The sequence below is a fragment of the Lygodium microphyllum genome, chromosome 1 (genome assembly GCF_053477565.2).
Source record: "Lygodium microphyllum isolate KBCC chromosome 1, Lygodium_microphyllum_v1.1.10, whole genome shotgun sequence".
In the NCBI taxonomy this organism is placed as follows: Eukaryota; Viridiplantae; Streptophyta; class Polypodiopsida; order Schizaeales; family Lygodiaceae; genus Lygodium; species Lygodium microphyllum.
The window spans coordinates 134824465-134851509 of record NC_141135.1 but is presented as its reverse complement, the minus strand read 5'-3'; the positions used below and the strand labels follow the sequence as shown (position 1 = coordinate 134851509).

The window sequence follows — 27045 nt, the reverse complement described above, 5'->3', positions numbered from 1 at the left end:
AAAGAAATAACATCCCCCTCTGAATCCCCCTCTGAAGTAGATAGGGAATCCAAAAACTCATGGATCACGGACTCCGGAATGTCTAATGACGAATGAAGTGTCTCCGGTCGTGCTGAAGAAGGTATCTGGGTGCCGAAGAGCTCCTAGAGGTAGCCTCTTGAGCCTGAGTAGTCAAGGGTGGGGAAGGGTGGGGCTCAGAATGAGCAAGAGGTGGACAACAGTCATTGCTGACTCTCAGTGGGGCGGACTGGGTAGCCGAAGAAGAGGAAGACATCGAGCAACCACTGTCTCTTGAAGGAGCGAATTGACGAGGAGACAGTATTAAACAATCATTGTCTCTAGATGAAGTGGATTGCAGAACTGTAGGTCGTGGAAGCCACTGTACCTGAAAATAGGTGGGAGAAGATTGCCACTGGCATTGTGACGATCTCCAGGAGGTCATAGCGCCAATCGATTCTCCATGTGCTCGAAAGGACTTAGTGCACATCGGATGTGTTTTATTGCCTTGAGCATAGTACTCTGATAGTCGATGCAGAACGATCTCTATGGCCCAAAAAGGAGAGGTGGCACAAGGAGTGCATGGTGGAAGATGCATGTAGTCCGAAGGGGTGGGGAGCAAAGATCGAAGTCGGCAAGCATCGGTGGTGTGTTTGGTAATGCCATAGTAGGAGCATCCAGCCATAAGAGGTTGCAACCGGTAGAAAACACAGGTGAGAAGAGAGAAAGACTAAAAACGCAAGCAAGACAACCTGCAAGAGAGAAAAAGACTAAAAACGCAGGCAATAGATGAGAGAGACTAAAAACGCAGGCAATAGGTGAGAGAGACTAAAAATGCAGGCATGATAGCCTGCAGGAGAGAAAGACTAAAAACACAGGCAACAAGTGAGAGAAAGACTAAAAACACAAGCAGGACAGCCTGTAAGAGAGAGAAAGACTAGAAACATAAGAAAAAACAACAACAACAGACAATATGCTGAAATAAACTCCAAACAATATGTGATAGGTTGGAAACAGGCGTCAGACTATTGTAGACAGCAATGACCAGCTTGGACTGCAATGTCCTCCGCGTTTGGCGTGTGGATGGCAAGTTGAAATACTTGAAATCTGTAAAAACGAGATTGTTTTCTGAATGGAGAGTGATCAGCAACAGTCATTTTGCTGTAAACAGCTGCAAATTGCGGGTGGAAGGCTGGAAGCAGACACCAGACTAAAACACAAAAACGCAAATTGCGGGTGAAGGGTTTCTCAACAATGACTACCATGGTTCTAACCTTGTACAACCCTCCCTTTAGTTGAGTACTCAACATGATGCCTTGATTTGAAGTTCCACCATCTACTAGATTCACCAACTCAACTCTGTTGTGTCCCTACTAAAGTTCTCCCACACCTCTAGAAAGATGCAGAAACATGGTTAGTAGATTTTCTCCTCCTCAACCTACTCCAAGTTAGTCCTTTGCAACAAGTTGTCCATGATTACCACCAACTAAAACACCCAAAAATATCATGTGGCATTTATTTTATATTGGGGATCAAATAGAATAAAACATCTCTCTATAAAACACTAAAAAATAATCATATTGTCTATTTAATCTTGCGGATCTATTTAATAGTCTATTTAAAAATACTCTCTCTAACAAACATATCAAGATTTTCCATACTCTAGGAATGGAGAGATTTTCCATGCTCTAGGAATGGAGCTAACATGAGAGATTTTCCATGCTCTAGGAATGCAGCTAACATGAGAGATTACATTGTGAGAATGGAGAACAGAGAGCCATGTCAATAACTGGACTTAACATGAAAAGACCAAGATAAATCATTATAGACATGAAAAGACCATCTCAACCATGATACAAGAAACATACTTCTATTGACAACATATGGGAGGAAACCAAAATGGCCTAAGGATCAAGCATTTGGTCAATGGTCCTAGACATGATGAGGGCATCTTGAACACATCAATCCCCAACCCATCAAAGACCATCAAGATGCTCAATTGAGAATTCTCAACTTTAAAACTTGAGTTAAAACTTGCCTAAAATCCAAACCACACATTGAAAAGAACACAACATATATGCTCCCTATTCAAGGCTATTCAAAGATTGCCACATTCTACTTAATCTATCCAATGTTGACCTAACGAAACACAACCCACCTTCATCCAAGGCTAAACTATTTAGGCCAGTTTCTAGCCATGGCAACATCATATTTTGCCAATGGCATGACTAATGAATTTGCATTATATTCATTTACTTATAAGGCTTTTATAAGTTCCTTTTAATTGTGACGCTCATACTTCATTTTTCATTTATCAAGGTCTTTTTTAATATTGCTCTTTTAAGTAAGGTTCTAAGCTTAGTTCCTTACTCTCACCAAGGTTGATCAACTCCAATTTTAAGCTATTTGAAATATTGGTTTGTGATAGCTTCAAAAACTATCAAAATATTTAACTAATCTATCTTCTATATATTTTCAAGTTCTTTACAGAGAACATTGACCTACTTTAGGACAATGTCATGTAGAGGGAAATTTCCAATATAATTATTTTGTTTTCATTGTTTAAATTGTCAAATGTTATTGCAAACACCATGGCCATTGAGAGAGATCGTGGGAAAGACAATTGATAATTTTCAATACGGTAGGGGGGCACTTCTCACTTAGTGATGTTCTTGCCTCTACCCTCCAAATATTTTCTTTTTAATGCTAGGTATGATTAATTTAGAGGGATTCAAAATTCTTAGAGGCATCACACAAGCACATACCAAACTCCACTTTTACAAGACATTGTGCTCCTCTTTCACAAATAATCCAATTGAAGGGATGATATTTCTATTTTCACTTCACGGATGATCGACTTGTTTGGTTCCATCAAAGACAAGAAAACAAATCACGTTCACAAGATTGGTACATACTCGGCCAAAATTTGGCATTAAAGCTGAATAGAGGACACAAATAATTAATCTCCGGAGGTTCATAATTCAAGTATTCATTTCCTGACAATCAAATTTTTCTCCTAGTGGGGTTGAAGTTCATAATTCAAGACTTCATTACTGAACTGCTCTAAGCTTTCAATTCGAGTTGGAGCTTCTAGATGAGATGGAAATTCCAGTATGATTGAGAGTAGATGCACTTCAGATTCTGACTGGCATACGCACCAATCACCGTCTTCAACCCGAAAAATCAAGGGATGATCACAGTATTGAACCAACAGCAGGAGAGTTCAAGTCAGGCAGCAAACAAACTGTAGCTTTATTGAAAAGGTTTGCTTGCCCTTTGTTAGTAATTGGCCAGGATTCTAGACATTTAACCTTTTCTCCAGACTGTTGTTTTAGCGATGAAAATCAAAATTGATGCTTGGGCCAACATTAGCAATTTAGGAGGTTTTGGCCAGTTCATGTCACACACTCAACCATTACTTACTCATCATTGTTGAATCACTTGCAGCTAATTTAGGAGGTTTTGGCCAGTTATTAACTTATCATTGCTGAAGCTCATCTCTCCAACATTGAATTGATTAAAGTTGATTGCTTGGAAGTTGCAATGATATCCAACCCTTTGTAATATTGGTAGCCCCAACCATTGGTCCCATACTGGCCACGTGCAGCACCAAGAGCAGAAAACACAATAAGCACATGCAATCCTCCAAATAAATCTTGTAAAGATGGCCTCTCGCTAGCTTTTAAAACCAGGAAGAGGCAAGAACTCACTGCTAAGAGCTGTAGAGCATCAGAGCAGCCACAACCAGCAAGAGCATGGTAATGCACTAGCTCATTACAATGTCTTTGCAATGGTCATGACAGCAGGGACCAGTGAAGGGGAGGGCGAAAAAGGCCCACAAAAAGGAAGAGGGAGAGAGGGAGAGAGGGAAAGTAAGGTTCAACTAGGCAAGCACCAGTACAAAAACTGAAATATACAAGGTTGTTCATAAGAAGATGCAATGGGAAACCCTCATGACCTCTGTGCAAAGGCTACCAAAAACAAACCAGGTGGGCCAATATCCAAACAAAAATTCATTAAATATACAAAAGCTTAATGTCTCCAAGCCTCTTAAGAGTTTGAAAGTTGTTAAAGAGAAAATCATTAGATGTATAGCAAGCGAACTATCGGATGACTCAAAAGACAAAGAGCCTGCAGCATGTCTATGTAACAAAAGTTCTAGACAGCTACCAAGCACAAGCACAAGGTTAGCCATGGAAAAGTCGTCAAGTCTATATAAAGAAACTGTTAAATCATAGCTTCTTTGCAAGGCTAGAGATGTCATTCTTCATGGTCTTCTTGGTCAATACTCCATACCATGTACTGGAACATAACTTATCTTAGCATCTTTATTCAAGTGTTTCCTTCAAAATCACTGTGAAACACACCCATCCACACTGCCCAAGCCAGTCAATACAAGATAAAGTGGACCTAGAGCTCAAAAATAAAATGAAAAACAAATGCTCAAACACATCATGAAAGCCAACACTGAAATCTCAAAATTCAAAACTTGGGAATGAAAAAGCAGCCAAATCACTTGATTAAACCTCTGAATTAAATTTGATTCATCAAGCAAGCTGCCCAAAACCTTGTTTTGTCATCAAGAATCAAGCTTGATTTTTAACAGCCAAGTCAATCCTTGCCTTCATTACATCAAAGCAAGCTGACTTAACAGAATCCGTGAGTGCGTGCATGCGTGCGTGCATGAGAGAGAGAGAGAGAGAGAGAGAGAGAGAGAGAGAGAAGCCAACCATTGTTGCTACAACAATTGACAAGCCATTTCCAGCCAACAAGCAACCCTCCAGGAGTTGGTGACATGCCCAAAAGAGACTACAACAATAGGTCACAATAGTTAGAGGGCTATTTCAACCAAGCAATATCATATTCAAAGTGTTCCATCAATGCAGATAGCTTTCATGGATGTCTAGATGAGGCAACCATTGATTTCCTCCATTTCTTCACAATGGAAATCTAAATTTCTCTCTCTTTAACATTCTCTCTCATTCTCCAACCTATTCTCATCCTTCTATAACAATTTCTAACAAAATCAACCATTGGAAGGGAGATTTTGACTAATGTTTGCTATAAACCACAATTTACAATAGAGTAAAAATTAGGGTTTAATAGCCACCTCAAAAAGCCAATTTAATTGTTGGATAGTCAATTTAGTTTTTTGAGCTATAAATATATAGTAGATTTAATTTTAAAATTGATATTTTAAAAATCAATTTAATAAAGCTAAATAATACTGAAAATTATTTTGAAAGGTTACCACTTAGCAAAACTCGACCATACAAGTAGAAAAAACGATTTCGCCACTAAAAGAGAGAGAGAAAGAGAGAGAGAGGGCTTTTATTTTACGAAAAAAGAGAGAGCTGTCATTGCTGCTGCAATAATTACAAAATCATTTTCAACCAACAGGGAACCTTCCAAGAGTTGATGACATGCCCAATAGAGACTACAGCACTAAGTGACAACAATTTGAGGAATGTTTCAGCCAAGCAATATCATATTCAAGGTGCTCTATCAATGCAAACAGCTTTCATGGGAGTCTAGATAGAGCAGCATTTAATTTCTTTCATTATCTTACAATGGAAATCTAGATTTTCTCTCTTTAACATTCTCTCTTATCCTCCAAACTTTCTTATCTTTACTTAGTAAAGACCTAGAGATTTTAAGTTTTCATCACTAAAATTAGGGCAATTTCAAGAGATTTAAATGGCCATTCAGTCAACAAACATTTGGGACTGAATTTATTACCCAATGAGTAAAATTGATAACCAATTCCTAAGCAAACCAAGGGACAAATTGATTTGAAGGCTTGCTGATCATTTATAATAATAAGAGACAATTGAAGAGCGAAAGAGATTCAAGAAATCTCATTGTATTCCATCCAAATTACAATTCAAGATAAAGAAATATTGCAAGGAGTGTTAATTTTGGGACCAACAAGCTGTCCATTGTCTAAGATTAAGTGATAACATTTGCATTTTCAATTCATGTGAATTTTATGCTTTTTGTAATTATTAACTAAGAGAGTCAATACCAACCTCCCTAAGAATGAAGGTTGATTATGCATACTCACTCACTCACTCACTCACTCTATCTATCTACACACACACCTCCCCCCCCCCCCCCGATAACATTTGCATTTTCAATTCATGTGAATTTTATGCTTTTTGTAATTATTAACTAAGAGAGTCAATACCAACCTCCCTAAGAATGAAGGTTGATTATGCATACTCACTCACTCACTCACTCAATCTATCTATCTACACACACACCTCCCCCCCCCCCCCCCCCCCCCAACCCGGAGGGTTTGATACTCTAGTTATCGTCATATAACATTGTAGGAGCCTCGTATGAAAGTTGCAGCTCCGCCATCAAACTCTGCAAATAGATAGCCTCTATGAGTACCATTGTGCAATGCCCACTATTCAACCTTAGTTGAAGATGCAACAATAGTCTCGTGTTTATTGCTTGGTGGCTTTAAAAATGATTCATGACTAGAAACTAGATTTAAAAGCTTACCAACTTGAAGAAAAAGTTATCCTCCCTCTATCATCCTTGACAAGGGGACAAGACCAGGCTAGGACAGGATAGGAGATGTCCTCCGTTTCGATTTTGCATACCCTTCAACTATCTCATAGATGTAAATGTATCATTTATGGGATCCCATAATCCCAAGGCCCAAGGGTCTAGGACAGCTGTCACCACTTACTATGTCATAAAGGTATGGCTTGTACGTCTACTAAACCCATATGAGAATAGTAGTTGTGTTTTAGCATGTAACCAGCCGAAACTGCTTTCTTTAAAGCATAACTCTAGCCATCACCACCTAACACTCCAGGACTGTTGTAGGTCAACTGAAATGGATCCAATATTTAGCAAATGCCCAAGTACACTGCTTCAAAGACTTTAAGCCAAAGAACAACCACACACCAACTCTGGAATACACCCCTGGCCAAATGTACCAGGTTGAATAAAGAGGCCAACCTTCTGCATTTGCCATACAAGAACCATACCAAAGCTGACAGTGGCAGTAAAGAACAAAAGTAATACATCTGCAGAGCACCACAACAAACAAATATTGCCGCCCACAAGCTCAACGTTTAGAGCATCCTGTTTAGAAATCCATGCCAGTACACCATTGCATATCAAAACATAAATAACGCCTTGCATTCCCTTCAATGTCATAAAACTGAAATCGCCCTCATTTGTATTTGCTTGCAGTATCAGTGACTAAAGGATCCATTGTATGATAGAGAAATGGACAACCAAAGTAAGTACCAGAAAGCCGGAATCTAATCATGAATCCTGCTTATTTCCTTCATAATTGGGAAAACCACTGCAGACCAAAAGGTTGATTGGGAAATATTCGGTAACCCATTATCTTACACCAACAATTTGCAACAGCAGGCTTAACTGAATTGATTTAAACAACTTGGGACCTTAGAGCATCACCAACCCCAAAAGTAATGCCCGGCACCAACCAATGGGTGCCATGTCGTTTTGTAAACTGTGGTAACTAACAAAATAGAACACCTCAAAATGGTGATTCTTTAACAAGAACATGGAGAATTACGTAATACAGACTCACTGAGGACGATCATTAGCGTCAAACCTGACGTTGTAATATTTGCTAAGTCTTGGCAAGGTACCATCCTTAATGCAAGATTGAATGTCATCCAATTTTTGGATATTCTCTTTCACTTTCTCTTCTTGATCTTTTGCCAATTTTTCCTCGCTCTTTCTCAGTTCCTGTTAGACAGAGCAGAGCAAATTAAAAGTGTGAAAAGAAAGCCAGCACAGGGGAAGATAAGATTTCACAATAACGACATGGCAACATAAGACAGGCATGTTCTCTGATGACAGCCACTTTATGAATGCCATGGTTTAGATCATCAGAGAACCTGGCATAGGCATGTCCTCTGATCACAACCACTTTATTAGATTCAAATCAAACTGTGAAGGTACCTTTTACAAAGTAATCGGTACCTGTGTAAGGTAAGCAGCCTCCGCAGCATGCCGTTGTGCCATCTGCTTGTATTCAAGAGACATGTCCCAGTCAGGGTCCCCAGGTTTCACCCATGTGCATGAGGGCTTGGGGGTGCTTGCACGACGGGGCCGGTCATGAAAGTGTGTGGGTGCAGCATGGGAGGCACAGACGGGCCGGGGAAGGCCTTTGATCATGAGAGCGTGTTCATGGATCTCCTTGACCGCGAAATCGGCCTGCTTGGAGGTCTGCATTTCGACGATGGCGCGCTTTGGGCCACCCTTAGGGTCGAAGTGGTTGGGGAGGATGGTGATGCTGACGACGGTGCCGAACTGACCGAGGGCAGTCTGGATGACGGGGACGGTGGCGGCGGGGGTGAGGTCCTCTAGGAGCAGGCAACGCTTCACCTTCTCCTCGAACTCGGCGAGTTCCTTGCTGCGGGAGCCTTCTCCCATGGCGGCGGCCTTCCTTCCCTCTTGATACGCGAGGTACTTACAGCTCCACAGACACAGAGAGACAGAGAGAGAGAGAGAGAGAGCGAGTGTGTGTGTGTGTGGTGGTCACAGTCTTTCCAGTTTTCGGCCTGCTCATGAGCCTATGTTTCTAAGACTTCAAACAAATTTTATTTGCGAAATCTGTGCAAATTCTAGTAATCACACTCATTTTCTTTTCTATGTATATTTATATAGTTCGAGTAAATGATTGTGAGTTTGAACATTCACTTGTTTCTTGCTATGTTAAATGAGGTTTCTTCTCTTCAACAAATATTACTTTGTACATCTTGCTGGATGTCCATATAAGTTATTGTACTTGTCACAGTTGCATTTTTCTTATGGATGGTGGCCTGCTCAAAATTCTTGGCCTTGTCTATGCTATCAACTATTGCTTGATGTTGTTAGATTCTTTTCTCAATGTTGGTTGTCTATCCTACATACTCCTTGCTGTTTTTCTTGTATCTTATGTTGTAGATGAAGTACTTGCTTTTGTATCTTTACACTAGCAGAAATTAGATTTCTTCTTGGTTTGCTTATGTCTACATTTTTGCGAGAAAAGTGATATTGTGAGTTTTTTTTTAAATGTTTAAGAAGAAGTAGTATTTGAGAACTTGTCTATTATGTAGATTATGTGGCTAAATGGATTGGAGTTAGAACCGTGTTTCTAGATGCAAACCTCTCTGCTCAATAGATATGTGACCTTTTTTATCATTATTTGCAAGATTATCACGACCGTGATTGTAGTGGTTCTTTTTCATGTAATCTTCTAGTATGTCCTTGCCTTATTTTTTTGTGACTTTTACCAACTAGTTGAGTGAGATGTTAAATCCATAGTGTAGTAGCTCAATTGAGTATGTTACGATGCCATTTTTTCTTGTGTCCATAAGCACTTGGGCCGTGCTTGTTCGCAGTAGATTGTCAATCGAGTCTTTGTACCAAAGTTCGAGTCTATCGATATATCTTTGACAAGTCTTGCATGTTTAGTGAATATGAGTTAGCATTGTTTCAAGTAAAAATGAAGGTTATGAAGTTTGTAGAAGGTTGTGTTTTTGTTGCAATCTTGTCATTTTATACAAGACGGCATTCATTATCGAGAATTTGAGTGGATGTGGCCATGGCCATCAGTTTTTGGAGGTCATTGTATGTTGCAAAGCCATTGACATATGTTGATGGCTTTTTTCCCACATCGTTTGCCAATTTCATCTGGTTTGTCATTATGTAACTGTGATTTTGTGTATTTGTAGGATGGTTCTTGATTTGGCACTGGGTATTCCTGTGGTTTTAGATATATAGTTGGAGCATTTGCATGGATAGGCCAATGTGGCTAGGTGAATCAATATATTTGTATTTTTATACATACTAGGTATCGTTTGCATTATGCATATCTCGTCCGAAGTCATCATTGCCTCAATGAGTGATGTATATTTGTAAAGGAGAAAATAAGGAAAGTGCATTAGTATGTTAACAAATCTATTAGTAGGAGAATAAATTTATGAAAACTCATTAGGAAAAGTTGTGCTTGTGCTATTCACAATCAAGACAATCTCTTTTAGCTAGTATAGAATCAGGATGTAAGGCTTATGTAAGGTGTACAAAGAGAACAAGGTTGATGTCCACATCTTGATGTATTCACTAAGATAGATGTTGCCATCGTAGGCACCATAGCTAAGTAAGAATAAGAACAGAAACATTGCATTTTCCAAGGTGATATCTAGGCAGAGCGAGCTTCCTGCATGTAAGCCGTCCATCCTAAACATTGAAATTCTTTCTATGAGATAGTTATTATTTTGTAATATGATACATGTGAAATCGTGTTGATTGGCTCTTTGGAATGCATGTTGTTAGCTTGGCTCGACTATATATGTCGAGCAAACTGTAACCTCTTTCATTCTCATGCTTTGCTTGGAGCATTGGGTCAAATGGAGAGCTTTCACGATGGAGCTCTAGAATCCTTTCGATGGATTACTATTAAGGATGCAAAGTCCTATCCCCAGATATGGATGTTCTACTATAGCCAAGTACTTCTGAATCAATGGATTATGTAGCATGGTGAAAGCGAACACATCTGCAATATCAGATGTAGTCAAGTTAATTCTAGCAGATGGCTGCAAAAGTTATGCATCATTGCAAGAGACTAGAGGGTTGTCAAGAATTGATTGATGATCCAAGGTTCCATTCACAATCGCTATTATTGTTTTGGAGACTAGGATGGATGTATCAATGATGCTCAATAGTTGAAGCTACAACGGCTTTGCTTTGAGAATTTGTTTTCTGTAGTCTAGTAATAGTGAGACCACATATTTGCTTCTATCTTTGTTCACAATACATAGTCGGCATTTCGTTATCATAATGTTGACACAGTATTGTTAGCATGCAAGGATGAGAATAGTGTTTGACAAAGCCGTTGTTACTTGTATTTCTTCTGTAGATGCATCATTCTTTTGCGAGATGACAGCATGATGTTTCATTGTGACTATACCACAAGATGTGCATATTGTTAATATTCCAATGATGCTTTTACATTCTATTGCCTAATATTATTCGAATTTGTCTATGTTACCAAGTTGAAGCAAAGGGTTTTAATGATGTTTTTCTATAGGCCATAGTTTTTCTTTTTGGAGAAGTCCTAAAGGATGCCCTATGACTTTGTTTTTGCATAGCGTCCATTCATGTTGATGAGAACAATACTTTTTTATCATTCAACTACACTACACTTATTCATGAAAACAACATGCTATACTTTGTAATTTTATATTTAAAAAAAGCTAGTTTATCTCTTTTACGTGCGAAAATGATTATTTTTTAATTTTTTTCTTAATAGTACTTTAAATAAATCAATAAAATAAATAAAAATTATAATGAATAAATATTAACAATATTTCAAAAATTAAATGAAATGAAAAACATACTATATATATGACATGCTGAAGAGTTGGTACAAGTCTCTTCGTATTAAGTAATTGTGGGAAAAAGTGCCATTCTCCGATCCCTTAAAAAATATGTCATTTGTTCAAAAGATATACAATTTCATTTTTTTCAATACGTTTGAAATATCGTTATGCTTTTTTTTTTCCATATATTCAAAAGATTGTTTTCTTTTCCTTTCGTTTCACTACTAATTAACTATTAACTACTACAAATACTACCAATACTACATAAGTCTAACTAATTAACTAATAATACTACCATCCATCTCTTCAACTCCACTTGCTTCTACATTCGCTTCCCCTTCTCTCTCTCTCTCTCTCTCTCTCTCTCTCTCTCTCTCTCTCTCTCTCTCTCTCATAGCTACATCATGATTGGCACATGCAGAAGCAATCGACTCCAAGAGAAGGTAGAAGAAGTAGAAGCAGCAGCACATGAAGATTAAGAAGAATAATAATACGCAAGAGAACAGACAAACATACTCACATGAGTGCACCTTCGATGTCTCGATTGCCGAATCTTTACCTTGTGTCTCTTGCTTCATCGAATCTATCTCTCTTATTTATTTACTATTACTTTATTAATACTACCATCCACCTCTTCGACTCCGCTTGCTCTTACATCTAGCATTTGCTTTCCCTTCTCTTGTGCTTCTCTCTCTCTCTCTCTCTCTCTCTCTCTCTCTCTCTCTCTCTCTCTCTCTCTCTCTCTCTCTCTCTCTCTCTCTCTCTCTCTCTCTCTCTCTCTCTCAGCTACATCATGACTGGCACATGCAGAAGTAAAGTAGCTTAGGAATATTAAGAAGAAGAATAATACACTAGAGAATAGACAAACATATTCACGAACATACCTTCGATGTCTCAATTGCTGAATCTTTATCTTGTGTCTCTTACTTCGTCGGGTCTATCTCTCTTATTTATTTACTATTCCTTTATTATCTTTAGTGTTCCTTTAAAAAATTCCGTAGAAAATCTAAAATCTAAAAGCTCTGAAAGCTAAAAACGAAAAGTTTGACACCAACATACATTTATGCCCAACATTGAAAAAATGAGAAAAAAGATAAGTAAAAAACACCACTTTGTTGCACATGTAATATTTAATTACTTTATGGTATTAACTAATTAATTAGAAGATTAATTAAGAGAACTAATTAATTAATGTACTTTAATTAATCTTCTTAATGATAATATCTAGATTGATGAATTAAAAGAAATAATTAATTACTTAATACTAATAACTAATTAATTAATCAATTGAATTAATCAAGAACTAATAAATTATATAATTATAATAACTAATTAATTAACTAGAAACTAATAAATTAATTATAATAATATAATAACTAATTAATTAATAAAAACTAACTCATTAATTACTTAATTTTAATAACTAGTAAATGTATAGAGAGAGAGAGAGAGAGAGAGAGAGAGAGAGAGAGAGAGAGAGAGAGAGAGAGAGAGAGAGAGAGAGAGAGAGAGAGAGAGAGAGAGAGAGAGAGAGAGAGAGAGAGAGAGAGAGAGAGAGAGAGAGAGAGACCATGTACACTCCCAAAGACTATTTCATATTGATCACAATCTACATATATATAGTAGATGAGACCTAGTCTAGACAAGGTGAGCTTTATATAGCTCCAACAAGAGTTAACACCAAGTTATTGAATCTCACATTGGCTTGCCTAGGTCTTGCAACTTCTTCTCATGCTAGACGATTATGATCGTGGTGCTCTTGTGTGTGCTCTCATTAGGCCTTAGCAGGTGTGCCTACAACTATGTACTATGTCTATAAGGATTGTGCGTGATGTGCTCATGTGCCAGGTCTTTAGTGAGGCCATGGTCGGTAGTCCTATCCTCCATTGGCCTACAACATCCCCCTCGAAGGGACGTAATCAACATGGAAGGAAACCCAATTTGGCCCTTGTTTGTCTTTGTCCTTAAGGCTATAGGCCTTTGAGAGCAACCTAATTCACACAGTCACCTCATGGCTCAAACACCTTATGGCTTGGATGCCTTCGGCCTCAAACGTGGAGGCTTGGGGCATGAAATGCTAAGGCTTTAAGTTATGACAACTCAGATGCTACTCAAATGTAAAGCAAAAAGGCTCAAAGCCTTATTATGGCTCTTGAATTGCTAAGGCTACACCATTAAGGTCTAAGCCTTCAAACGCTAGGCTTAATGCCTTATGGGAAACTCAAACATCACATTTATGGCTAACACTTAAAGTCTGGTCAATTCGAACAACCTTTCAATGCTAAGGCTGAAAGCTTGGTCAATTCGGATAGGCCTTCAATGTTTAGGCTTAATGCCTTGTCAATTTGGACAACTCCTCAATGTTAATGCTAAATCTTGGTCAATTCAAACAACCCTTAAACATTTAGTCTTAAATGGCTTGTCAATTCAAATAGCCCTTGAATGTTTAGGCTTAACACCTTATCAATTTGACAATAAAATATAGAAGCTCAAAGCCTTGTGGCTCGATAAGTTCAATTTAGATGGCCTCTTTATGGCTTGGACATGCATCAATGTGCAGGCTCAAGGCCTTTCAAACTTGGATGACCCTTCAATGCTAAGGCCTTAGTGTGAACTAACACATTAATTACTTAATTCTAATAACTAGTAATTAATCATTACTTAATTGTAAATGAAGGACGAATAAGCACGAAAGCACCAAATCGAGAACTAACTAATTATTACTAATCGATGACTAACTATAACTACTAATTAACTACTAATCAATTAATCAACTACTAACTGAGAAGGACGATGACTAATTGAGAACTGAGAAGGACAACAACTAACTGAGAAGGATGGCTAGTACTAACCGAGAAGGTTAGAAAAGCACAGAAGCATCGAAAGTACTAACATGCACAGAAGCACTGGAAAACACACAAAGCACTGACATAGGGACTCACACCCAAAAGCATTAACATAGCATGCCATCTTGACGAAAGCACCAATGGCAGACAAAGCAACATGAGTAGGTGCATGCGCAAAAAGCACTGTGAGCACCCAACGGGGGGACTAAGCAAGCAATGGTGTGTGTCCAATGCCTTTTTTTAAAAGCATAAAAGTATAAACTTAAACCTAATGAAAAAGCAAAAACACTTGTCTTTATTATTAGTTTTACAAAACATGTGTGTCATTTTTGGAAAAAGGAAAAAAATACAAAAAAAAAAGAGAGAAAGGAGAGAAAAGATAAATCAAAATCATTGTTTAGCTGTACATGTAAAAATGCTTTGTGCGGCCTATTCGTCGATGAGTGCTCATACTATCTAGCTTGTTGTTTCTTGCTATTGTCTTCCATTACGTGTATTGGATTTCTGATTCATTTGTCATCTCTAAGCACCTTGCCAATCCAGCTAATATTGCATTCCACTTCTTCAAGGAAAGTGTTTCAACATCTTGAGGTAAAGTTCATATCACAATCATTGGGGTGGTGGTTCAAACATTCTCCCATGGTAGCTTCATAATCCTCCAAACTTGCATCCTCCCAGTGCTATTAACATTCACATGTTTGTTGACTAGTATGCCCTAGTTATGTCACAAGAGCATTTGCATAATGGTTCAAATGTATTGACACAAATAACTTGACAACCCTATTCTATATGTTTACACTTTCGAGAGACTAGCAAGGGTCAATTATACCACAAGATAATTAGCCTAATGGTTCAAACATCGTGATGTGGTAGTTTTGGCAATCCTCTTAATGCGGATTGGCTTGTGTAGATGTTTTGGTCCAAGGACGAGAGGGGTTTGTTTTATTTCATGACCCATTTTCTAATAGGCACAAGTTGTATCATCTCAATCTTGTGCAATAGAGAATTGTAAGGAACAAAACATGTTTGGAACCTTCACCCATACATTTTGCCCCTATTTGTGTTTGAACATTCAAGAATCAATGTTGCTACATTTTGCCAAGCATGATAGGTTAACTATGGCTAGGACATGCCCTTTGCCTACTATGCATCACTCACTAGTTTCCAAGTCAAGAGCATGCTTTGCATTATTACACCTTGTTTTGGCATTTGCACAAGTGTCCACCTTTTAATACACACCACCTCTCCTTACATAGTGATGGAACTTTTAAGTTGAAAAGTACTACTTCTTTTATTTTGAAAAATGCAAAGAAAAAAATATCCCATAGGAGGATGAATTAGCAAGTTCCACTTTTAATTCCTTTTTAAACGCATATTGCACTATGCCACTCTTGTTCTATACTGCATCACTATAACAAAATGGGCCATGAATGCAATTGTTGGATTGATATTTATTTCTATTGTGGTGAGCGTAGCAGTTTGGAACCCATTGCCACTAGTTTAAGCAAGGCAATATCAGGGTAGATTTGTGTTTATTGCAAGGAATCACTTTCTAGGCACTCCTAGTCCTTGAGCAACCCCTAGATTGGTTGTGTTTACAAGTTAAAGACATGTTTTCCTTTGTATTTACTACTCCCTTTTTACCCAGCATTGTGTGTTTCCTTCAACATTGGATACTCCCTGTCTACCTTACCTCAGTCAATTTTCTTATGTATCGTGGCCCAATGAACCCCAATTATCCCAAGGACACATCTTATTGGTCGACTTTATGGTAGATGACAAGCCACACAGAAGAAAGGGACGAGGAAGAAGTTGGACTCATCTTCCAACTCTAATACAAATTTTGTGGGGAAGTGTAGAGGATATCCCATGTGTCCTCATTGTGGAAAAACTTCACACCCTGAGGAGAAGTGTTGGAGGATATACGCTCACCTTCATTTGGGAGCAAAGGGTGGATCTTCATTGGAGCCTTGGTCTACATTTACTTAGTCACCCGTTATTTCCACTGAGTTTGTGTTTCTACACATAAGGTGGAGGAGCCTTCTTTGACTGTCTCTTCCTATGAGTAGCCTTAGCTCATTGCTAGTGGTTCCTTTAGTCTTATGACTCCCCAAAGTGATTTGCTACATGTTCTCCGTCATCTGAGGGTATCATCACTGATGGTGACATTTCTTTGTTGCTTATCAGTGGTGTTGGCACCTTGCCTCTATTGTTTGACTATTCGTCAAGCTCCATTTTTGAGGTCTTATATGTTTTAGACTTGGACTTCTCTCTTCCCTCAAGTTATGGCCTTCCAAGTCTCAAGACCTGCATTGTCTTCATTGAGCCAGTCGTCTTTGTTGAGGATTCTTCTATAGGAGCCACTTTTGTGACTAGTTGGTTGGGAGGGGTCGGTTGAGAGGGGGCTACCTATGCTCCATTCCCCTTCCTTTGTGCAAGGCCCTCCAAGGCATCTTTCTATTATTGCACTTGTTCCCGCTTGTGCACCATCTATTCCACAAGTTCCATTCCATCCCCCACCATCTCCTCTGGTGGTTCCCTTGTACCTCCCATCCCTTTTAGAGGGGGGGCAATATTGGTGATGTGACTATGGATTTCCTATCACTTTATGCTTCAAGGGGGACTACTTGGCCCCTAGTCCCTACTATTTCTATGCAACTTATGGCACCTTCAATAGTTCCATGCTATTCTCTCATAGTTGGGTTAGAGACTTGGCTCACCCAACTTTGATTGGAGTTGTCTAGAGTGATCTATTTGAGGCCTCTCTATTTCCATTGCCCTTTGGTGGCCTTCTATTTGATTTGATGTTTATATGGAGAGGGGGTCTTGCTCCTTTGCTAGCTTTCTTCATTGATGATAGACTATATCAGCATTGGGGTTCTTCTTTTCACCCTTGAATTTTCATATCCTTTAGCCTTTCATCACATCTAGGATTTGAGAGAGGGTGTTAGAAGTTATGTGTATCTTGTGTGGTCATCTCCTACCTATGAGCCTTAATCGAGGTGAGGCGAGGACATTAGGAGCTCTAACATTGTCTTTGTTTGTCACTTCATGTGTTTTAGACACTTTAGATGGAGGGCACATTAGTGCATTTCTTTTTTTTGCAATTTTTGCTATTTTATAGGGGTTTGACCCCATTTAGGGTTTTCTCTCTTTTTTGCCTATATATAGACAGCGTGCCCCTCCACTTTCATTATCCATTATCCATCATTGATCCCTCATGATCAACTAGCCCTTTTCATTCTTTCATCCCCCTACTACCGTTTGGTGCCCACATTGATGTGTAGAGTTGGCTGTTGCAACCTTGTACCTTTAGCCATAACACTCACATTGTTCCATCTCTCTTAGGTGTTCTTTCTTTGTCTCCTTCTTCTTCTATGTTCACTTTCCTCTTTCCGTTATGCACCCTCAACTGCTTGATAGTTGTTATGGGCCACCGCCACCACCTTGCCTCTCTCGAGTAGCTACGAGTCCCTTAGGAGTCCACCTCACCCATCCTACCTATCTCACCACATTGCCCCATTATAAGCACTCCATTTTTAACTCGGCATCCATTGTCATTGCTCTCCCCCCCCCCCCCCCCCCCCCCCCCCCCCCCCCCACAAGTATCCAATAGTGAGAAGAGACAAAAGAGACCCATACAATGTAATGCATACATGGGAACCATTTGAGAGCACCCAATATTGGCATGGATACAATTGATGCTAATAAAGCCATCATCTTGTTGTTATCAACACTTTTGACAATTTAATCAGGCCAAGCAACATATTTGTAGATGTTACCTCATAATACAATAGTCAAGCTAGCTACATCTTACTAAGTTTGATAATGACCCTAAAGGTTGGTATTCAATATGTTTCACGAGATGCACTTGTATATGTTATTATAAAAGAGCAACTTGTGATCATATCTATGCATATCTTGATTTAACGAAAAGTCTAAGGTGCTCACTTGAAATGCTTGAACGAATAAGAGGTCCGTGGGTCTTGGTGATTGAGCATGAGCACCTTCTACACATATTCACTAAGATAATGGCTAGGGAGTTTCATAGTTCCTATGATTAGAGTAGGATGTTCACAGAACAAGGGTTGTGAGTTGGTGTTTCTAAGAAATCTTTGCTTTGGAAGAAACTATTGCAGTACCACATAGAAATACAATACTTTTTACTTTTGAATATCATAGTATTACTGAATTTCATGGTTAAGATTAATAGTCAAGTATGTAATCATCGTCATACCCAAAGTATTGTTTGCTGGATCAGTTGATTGCATGTCTATCATCTAAGGTAATATAAGGTTTTAAAAGAATATGATATCTTTTGATGAAGAAAATGGTACCATAAGTCATCGAGAACAAATAATAAGGGACTAGATCAACTTGGATTCATTGTTTATGACCACAATTCTTAGTCATTAAGAGAATTAAAAACTCTAAAGGGAGTAAAAGAGGTTTTTGTTGTAGCAAGTCAAGTTCAATATGATACAACCTATACATAGCTATAGAAGAAGAAATACATCTTAAAGTAGATTCAACATCCAACCCTTGAACTTTAATGTAAAAGGCACTAAGGTGGAACTTGATGCAAAAATGTGACTCAAATCCATGGGGGATTATATTTTAATTATTGGTATCAGGGCTGCAAATCAATCCATCCTTGCTTGACCTTGACATGTGAAGCCAAATTCTCGTGAAAACAATGGTGTAGATATGATAGTTTGGCTAAAGGATTTTGCACTTGGAATCAACTAGAGGCCATAATAAGAGGATGTTATGTGCCACCATCATTTGCATCCATAGAGAAAAATGATATTTTCTAGGCTCAAGAACTTAATTTATTTTGGGAAAGTACTATTTCAAATGTGTGTCCCTTTGGAAGAATGACTCAACCATGTATTTGCCACAATAGGTCACATGTTCCTATCAAGGCGTTGGACCCAATTGGAGACAATGAGATGGATTTCCCTAGAAGATGCCCTTATTAGAGCCAAATATTTTACTAAGTTGCTTAGCCAAAGTTTTGTTCAACATAAAATGATGCTCCAAACAAGGTTTGGCATTATAAACAGTTACCAAAGGAATGTACAAGTTAACAAACATAACAAGGCTACCGACTAACAATTCTCATTAATCCAAACTCCTATAGCTTACAAAGGTAAGCCTTTGCAAATCTTGAATGATTATGGTAGCATTCACTCATTCATTTCTCCAAGTGGACAACAACACACTTTGAAGTGAATAAGGAAAATGATAGATAAGCAACCAAGTGAGAAGGAGGTAATCTCTAACAAGATAATACGAAAGCTAGAATTTGGATTGGTGGAGAATTGACTACAACAAAATCTTGAATCTTATCATTGGGGACTTACAACTATCTTCTAGGCATGGGTTGGCTCATGGAAAACAATGGTGATATCCATTGCATGAAGGGTACATTGACCTTTAATAAAATTTTGGGTAATAGTTCAAACTTGTGGAAAATCGAGTTCAACAAGGATCTAATTAGCAAAGGCCTCACATTGGAGCGGTTTGAATGACTAACCTAGTGAGACTAAACAAAGTAGACGAGCCCAAAATAGAGGAGGAATACTCTTGGCTTAGTGACTATGTTGACTCATTTGTAGAAAAACACTTAGATCTTCCCCCCAAATCGTGAAGCTAACTGTGGAATTCACTTAATCCTAGGAGGTCAATATGTGTCCCAAAGAGCCTACAAGATGCCAATGGTAGGAGCTCACGCTCCACCAAGACCCACAGATCACTTATTGCTTCAAGCATTTCAAGCCAAGTGTAATGGCTACCTCTCACATAGCCGTATGTGTTCTCACACCTATGAGTGTAGTGAGCTTACCTTTGCTTGATTGAGTTCCTCCTTCCTCAAGCACTTCAGTAACTCCACGATCCAAGGTGCAAGTTCGATCCTCAAGCTCCAAGCTCCATGCTCCATTGTCAAGTGTGAGATAAGAGAAGAGAAGAGAAAAAGAAGAAGAGAGAAGAAGATGGAGAGCTTCTTCACCATGGTCCCTCACCCTCACACACTCACTCCCTCTCTCAAGCACAAGCATAAGCAAGCAAGAGCAAGAAGAAGGATAAGGAGAAGAAGAAGAAGAAGAGAGCTCCTTTTGGCCACACACAAGAATGAGCTTCTCTATTCACTTTTTGGCTTTTATACATGCCCTAATCCCTTTTGGGCACCCACCCCTTTTTTACATGACTGGCCATTTGGCCTTGGTCCTCTTTTCTTATTCCCTTCTATTTACATTGTGGCTTCACCCATGCTGTATGACTACTTTTTACAAATTGCACAGGAGGGAGCTTGGTGCTCTTTTACAAAGATTTAGGGGTGTCTTTGCATTTAAAAATGCCCCTCTTTCATTTTTGCACTTGCATTGGGGTTTTAAGGTGTCTTTGGTGCTTTTGGCCCTTTTTCCTTTTAATTCTGCTATCGAGCTGCCTTTTTTTGCTTTGCCTTGTATTTTAAAACTTTCTTTTGCTTCCTTTTTAAAATTTTTTTTGCCTTTCTTGCATTGGGGTCAACATTACCCCCTCCTAGTCGAGTGCCAGTCCTATGGCACTTGTGGGCTTTGTTGATGAGGGCTCGAGTGATTAAAGGGTTGTTATGGAGGTCGATCATGGGGCCTTGCAAGGATTGGAAGTGGAGAAGAAGCATGTCAAAATGGTTGAGGTTGAGGAGGCTGAGAGTGGATTGAGGGCCTTTGAAGTCGAGAGTTGTCATCATTGGTCAAATTCACTTGAAAAGGAAAAGAAGGTGCACTGCCTAAGATGTGTCTTTGCCTTGTCGTGCAGTGCATTGTGTTTGTGCTAGTGGAACTAGGAGTTTGGTCAACCACACGCAAGCTTGGGGTGTTGTCCCACACTTGAGGACCTAGTTCATATAAAGGGGAGGTGCGGTGAGTGTAGCCTAGGGAGATATGTCTAACCATAGGCAAGTGTGACCTCCCTAGGTGTGTCCTGCCCTTGATGAGCCCTAAGTGTGAAGTGGGGACACAAAGGGGCTAGGGGGTTAGGCATAGAGCTGGCCAATTGAGGCCACTAGATGCACCTAACTTTAGAGCCCCTATGTGCAGTGGTTGTGGCACTCTAATGTTATAGTGGACTTCATTTATTCTTTCTCTTTTTCTTCGGTTTATCTTTTCTTTTTTATTTCAATTCATTTCTTCTATTTTCTTTGTTTTCTTTTTTTAATTTCCATTTTCTTTTCTTTTTCTTTTTGTTCAAGTAGGAGAAGACAAGCTAGATGTCATCCTCATGCTCTTTAGGAGCTTTGTGAGGGGGCCTAAGGGATTTTCTAAGGAATGCGGGGCTTAGATGTAGCCGTTTTTTGATTAATCCTTACATTGAGTGGGGTAGTAGAGAGAAAATGATGGTTACATTCTAAGAACCTACTATCACTCATATTTTTTAGAGACTCATGCAAAATGCTAGTAAGAGAGCAATCCTCAGCATGAGGTGAGCCATTGCACAACTGTATATCGCTACATTGATGTCAAAATAGAGCATTGGTAGGAGCTCTTCTTATGGTCCTACCTTTTGTCTTAATAGGATTCACAAGAGACGGAGGTAATTATAGGTGGTAAGGAAGGCATGGTCATGATGTGAACTCATCTACAACGTCAATGATGGATAGTCGGAGGTCTTGAGCTCCAAAAATGAGGCATTCTTCAAGGCTGGAGATGTTGGCATTATATATGAAGGGGAAGTCATAGCTTCCATGCTTCCCTTGGTCAAGATCCACACCGTCATGCCTTGGGTAAGCCATGTAGGTGGGATCATTCCTTCCATATGAAAGAGTATTATAAAAGGCCATCCATGCCTCAAAATTGTTGCTCCAGATCTTTCGGCACCATTTAGGTTGGGACTTGTAAAGGGAGCTCTCGCTTAGCTGCCAAGACCCACGAACCACTTATTCCTTCAAGCCTTTCAAGCGAGCACTAATGACTACCTCTCACATAGCCAACATGCTATCCCTCTCTATGAGTGTAGTGAGCTTACCTTGATGCCTGATTGAGTTGCTTCCTCTCTCAAGCACTCTAATAGCTCCACGATTCATGATGCAAGCTCAAGCAAGATGGTGGAGGGCTTCACCTCCAAGATTCCTCACCCTTACACACTCACTTCCTCACTCACTCACACTCCCTCCCTCAAGCACTCACAAGCAAGCAAGCAAGAGAAGAGAAGGAGAGAAGAAGAAGAGTCCACTTTGCCACACACCAAAGAATGAGCTCTTCATTCACTTTTCAACTTTATATATAAAACCCTTAATTTCCTTTTGGGTGGTCATTCCCTTATCCCCTTTTTTACATGACTAGCCAATGTGGCAAGGTCCTTTCTCCCTTCTCCTCTATATGCCTTCTATTTACCTTCTTTCTTACTAATGTCCACCTACCTTTTACAATGTGCATAGGAGGGAGCATGACACTTTTTTACAACAATTTCAGAGGCGCCTGCATTTTAAAATGTACTTTTGTTTTTGACTTGATTTTTAGAGATCGCTCTTCTTTTAGGTAATCCAACTTGCACTTTTCCACTTTTTCTGTATTCTTTTTGTGTTGAGGTTAACATTACCCCCCTCCTAGTTTAGTGCCAGTCCCATGGCACTGACATGGAGTGGTTGGAAGGAGGGATGGGTGTAGCCATATGGATTTTTTGAGTTTGTATACAAGCCCTTGGGGGGGATGGTGATGGATGGACATGCCCTTGAAATTGAAGATGAAGTTGGGGCGGGTCCCTCTTTGACATTGGCCTTGAGTGGATCTATCCTTTGAAATTGAATATGGTGTTGGACGGATCCATCCTCTTGCCCTTTGCGGTTTGCCATGATGCGATCTCAACTTGGTGTTTTCCTATTTCCTTCAAGTTGCCTCATCCCTTCACCTATGTTTGTGTATAGTTCACCACTTGACCCACCGGAGGAAACATGAGTGCCTTATAAAATGAATAACATTGCACCTTGTGCTTTCCTTGAGAGAGCCTTGGGAGTTCTCCCTCATCCTTGAGAGAGCCTTGCTAGGCCATTCGGTGCTCTTTGCCGTCTTTGCGAGAGCATCCTACATCCTTGACAAAGCCTTGTTAAGGTAGTTGGAGCTCCCTCCCCTTTTTTTTGAGATTTCCTTCTCCTGTACTATTCCAAATAAGCTTCTTCATTCAATTTTTGACTAGGGTTGTTTGGGTCTGTACCTACTGTGGTTCGTTTGCATGGTGACATGTCATATAAGATGACCCTTCTGTTAGGTGGGTGCTAGTTTTAGGACACCTGTGGTTTAGAGCTGATGAAGGTTTGATGAGAAAGGGTGGACGTGTGAGTCGATGATGATGGGGTCTCAAGGGAATTATGCTTGGGAAGAAACGGATCACTTGATTAAGGTGGTGGAGGCCCGGAGCGCATTGCATGGATGATGGAGCCTCCAAAGCTTAGGGGTATGCTTGGTTTGCCCTGTGGTACATTGTGCTCATGTTAGTGGGATTGGGAGTTGGATCACCTCACTTGAGGACCTTGTTTGTGCATAAGGGAGGTGCAGTGCATGTGATACATTGTGCTCGTGCTAGTGGGACTGGGAGTTGGGTCGAAGCCTGGGCGTTGTCCCTCACTTGAGGACCCAGTTTGTGCATAAGGGAGGTACAATGCGTGTAGCTTAGGGTGACAAGTCTAGGCGAGTGTTACCTCCCTAGGTATGTGCTTCCCTTGATGTGCCCTAAGCATGAAGTGGGGAATCAAATGAGGCTCGGGGGTTAGGGGCAGAGCCGTCCAACCAAAGCCACTGTATGCACCCAACTTGAGAACTTGTAGGTGCAGTGAGTGTGGCCTATGTGGGGTAAGCTGTAGTTCATTGTGATTTCTTCTCTTTTCTTCTTCGTCTTCATTTCCTTATTTCCTTCTCTTTCTCATTCATTTTCTTTTTTTTTAAACTTTTCCTTTCTTTTTAAAAATTTTCTTAAAATTACATAGGCAGGGCAAAGCTTCATCGTTCGAGTGGGGTAGAGGAGGGGACCTAAGAGACTTATTTAGGAATTGCTGACTCTACAAGTACCCTTTGAGGTTCAAGTGGACTTGTAGAGTGGTGGTAGAGAAGAATAGATGATTGCAATGCGTAAAGCGGCTATCATTCATATCCTCTAAAAGGGATAAACAAAACGAGGGGAGAAAAGTAGTGTATATCATTAGTCAAGCCATTATGCAATTGTCTATGACGTTGGGATAAAAAAAAAAGGGGTGGAAGGTTGTGTTCTTGTGGGGTGGGATTTTGCCTAAGTAGTATCCTAAGTAGCCTAAGATAACTACAGGTAGTAATGAATGCAAGGTCGAGGCACGAGGAGAATCTGTCCACAAAACGGATGATAGAGTCGCCCAAAATTTTTTGCGGTAAAGATAAGAGCTTCCTCCAGTGTGGTAAAATTTACGTTGTAGATTACAGGGAAGGCGTACCGACTGTGGACATTGGGGTCAAAATACACACCCATTCTTCACGGGTATGGCATGAATATCAGGTTGTTGTGTTCGAAAGGGAGGGTGTTGCAGAACGCCACCCAAGTGTCCATGTTAATGTCACAGAGGTGCCTTCTCCATGTAGGCTGGCACTCGTAGTCCGATACTGATCTCAGAACCTCAAAAACCTTGTCTTACCAAAATTCTGCACCCTCCATGCCCATAGGGTGGGGTTTTTCTCTCTTTGCTTCAACCATCTATCTCCTAGCCTACTTCCAATGGCAATCACCTCTTTCACCACCTTAATGAAGAGGACTTGCCGCAAGTTGGTGGGGAAGTGGAAGCTAATATCAAAAGGCTACCATGCACTTTCCTCTTGCTCCCAGACGATGAGATTTGCATGGAAGGTAGTTGGGAGTTTATCTGAGGTTGGTGGAATGGGTGCAGTCGGCGGTCCTATTACTGGCCTAACATTCAATCTTCTCTTGGCTTCCTCCACCATATGTTTCCTTTTTTCTTTGAGGCGCTGCTCTCCTTTTGGCAGAGGTGTCCATTGGTTTGCTGGTCTTTTGGGGGTGGAGAAGGAGGTAATGGGACTAATTCCTCTTCACAAGGTCCCATCTTGAAGTTTAGTCTAGCCTCTTCCTCTTATCAGTGGGCTTCCTACTGCGCCCCTTTGGAGAACCCTAATGCATCCACCTCTTGTGGGTTTAGGCTTTTTTACAACAAATACTTTCTTTGTTCTTCAGAACTTAGGCAGACTCCCACTGGTTGCATTGGCATGCACAGGCCTGCCTTCGAGGCCCTATGTGCAATTCCAAACTTATTCTTTATTGTCTCAACGGCCTCCCTTTCCTATGTTTGAGTGTCGTGTTTTGAGGAAGGCGCGTTGTTGGGCCTCAAAACTCATGTGGACGGCTGCTACTGCTTTGCTTTCAGCCAATACTTTGTCTTTCTCCACTTGAGCTAGATAGTGCATCAAGGTTTTAACTCTTCTTTCATTCTGATTGGCCCATTCTTCCACCCTCTTCTTCATGTCCTCGAGGCTCTCCCTCTGCCTCTGAGCTAGCACTATCATCCTCCATTCTTGATCTTCCATTTCTCCTCTCAGTTTTTCTACTGCTCTTCCCGTGTCAATTTTTCCACCTCTTTTTCATATCTACACGCTCTTTCCTCTCTTAGTGCTTCTAGTTCTTTTGGGGCTTTAGTGATCTTCTCCATTTTAGCCTTGCAGATCTTCATAGAGCCCCACAATCTCTTCGTTGTGTCTTTGCAAGTGTTGTATGGCCTTGGTTTCTTGATCTAGTCTTGCTTGCCATTGAGCTTGCGTCTCCTCTTTAGCCTGTAGTTGCTCCTTCAACTCATTAATTTCCCTTTAGGCCATGGCTATTTGGCATGTTTTCTCTAACTCAAATGCAGCCATGGCCTCCTTTTCGGCTTTGAGCTCTGTTGTTGTTATTTTCTTTTCTTTCTTGACTTTTTCCAATTGCGACAACAACTATTTTATGTATTATCGTATTCCTTAGTTAGCACGTCTGTCGTGGGGACGTAGATGGTAGAGGCTTCCACATTCTGCCTCTTTGAATCTTGCCTAGACTCAGCATCAGTGCAGCTGATCTCTTGGTCCCTATCATCGGGGTACCCTCTCTAGTCCCTTGGGTCATTTCCTTATTTACAACGTACTGCACCCAAGCTAAGACATTGCTGGGGTCTACTTTTGGCGTGGAGCCTTGAGTGGTTGTGATTGTGGGCATGGTTGGCACTAGGATGGTAGGAATGGGCATGATTGGTTCCTTGCCCCTGCCTTCTTTTGGAGGAGGTGGCGTGATTTTTAATACATGGGCACTCGAGCTTGGCCCTTCCTTTGTTGAATAGTCTGTAGCTCTCCTTCCCCTTCATCATCAGTCTCAGTCTCTTCACTTGTTTGCATCTGCTGCTCTTGTTGAGGAGGTGATCTTAGTGGTGTCTCTCAAACCCCTTCTTCTTCTCCTTCCCTCTGCCCTTGCCCCAAGGCTTCTTTGATGATGGTCGTCATAAGGACACCACCGACTCTGATGGTTGAGGCCTTAGAAGATGAGGCTTTCCTTTTGGCCTTGGTAGCTGGGGACTCTCCTCTTGCTAGCCCTCCTCTTGTTGCTAAGGCCTTAGCCAAGGTCTTGATGGTCTTTCTCACGAAACCATTGAGATTCACCTAATCTAGTGATCGTGTTGTGATGCTCTCTAGTAGAGGGACATTAATGACTTGGTGCTGTACCTTTGACTAGAGAAGAATGTGTGTACCATTTTTTCTCGGAGTTGAATCTCAGGGTTGGGGATGTCTGCCAAGCTGATGCCATCGTTGGTATGGACCTTTATCTTGTCCACCCCCATCATGGCATACGCATCTCTCTTTGGCTTTCAT

At 40.2% G+C, this 27045-nt stretch overlaps 1 protein-coding gene across 1 annotated transcript; it reads right to left on the bottom strand.

The window, feature by feature from the left end:
* Positions 1 to 6372: 6372 nt before the first annotated feature.
* LOC148041711 (RNA-binding (RRM/RBD/RNP motifs) family protein) lies at positions 6373 to 8611 on the bottom strand. The gene is made up of 2 exons (XM_087681585.1): positions 7975 to 8611; positions 6373 to 7737 (listed from the first exon to the last, which is right to left on the bottom strand). Exons 1-2 carry the CDS (start codon positions 8425 to 8427, stop codon positions 7573 to 7575), a joined length of 618 nt encoding a protein of 205 aa, XP_087537711.1. The 5' UTR covers positions 8428 to 8611; the 3' UTR covers positions 6373 to 7572.
* Positions 8612 to 27045: the final 18434 nt, after the last annotated feature.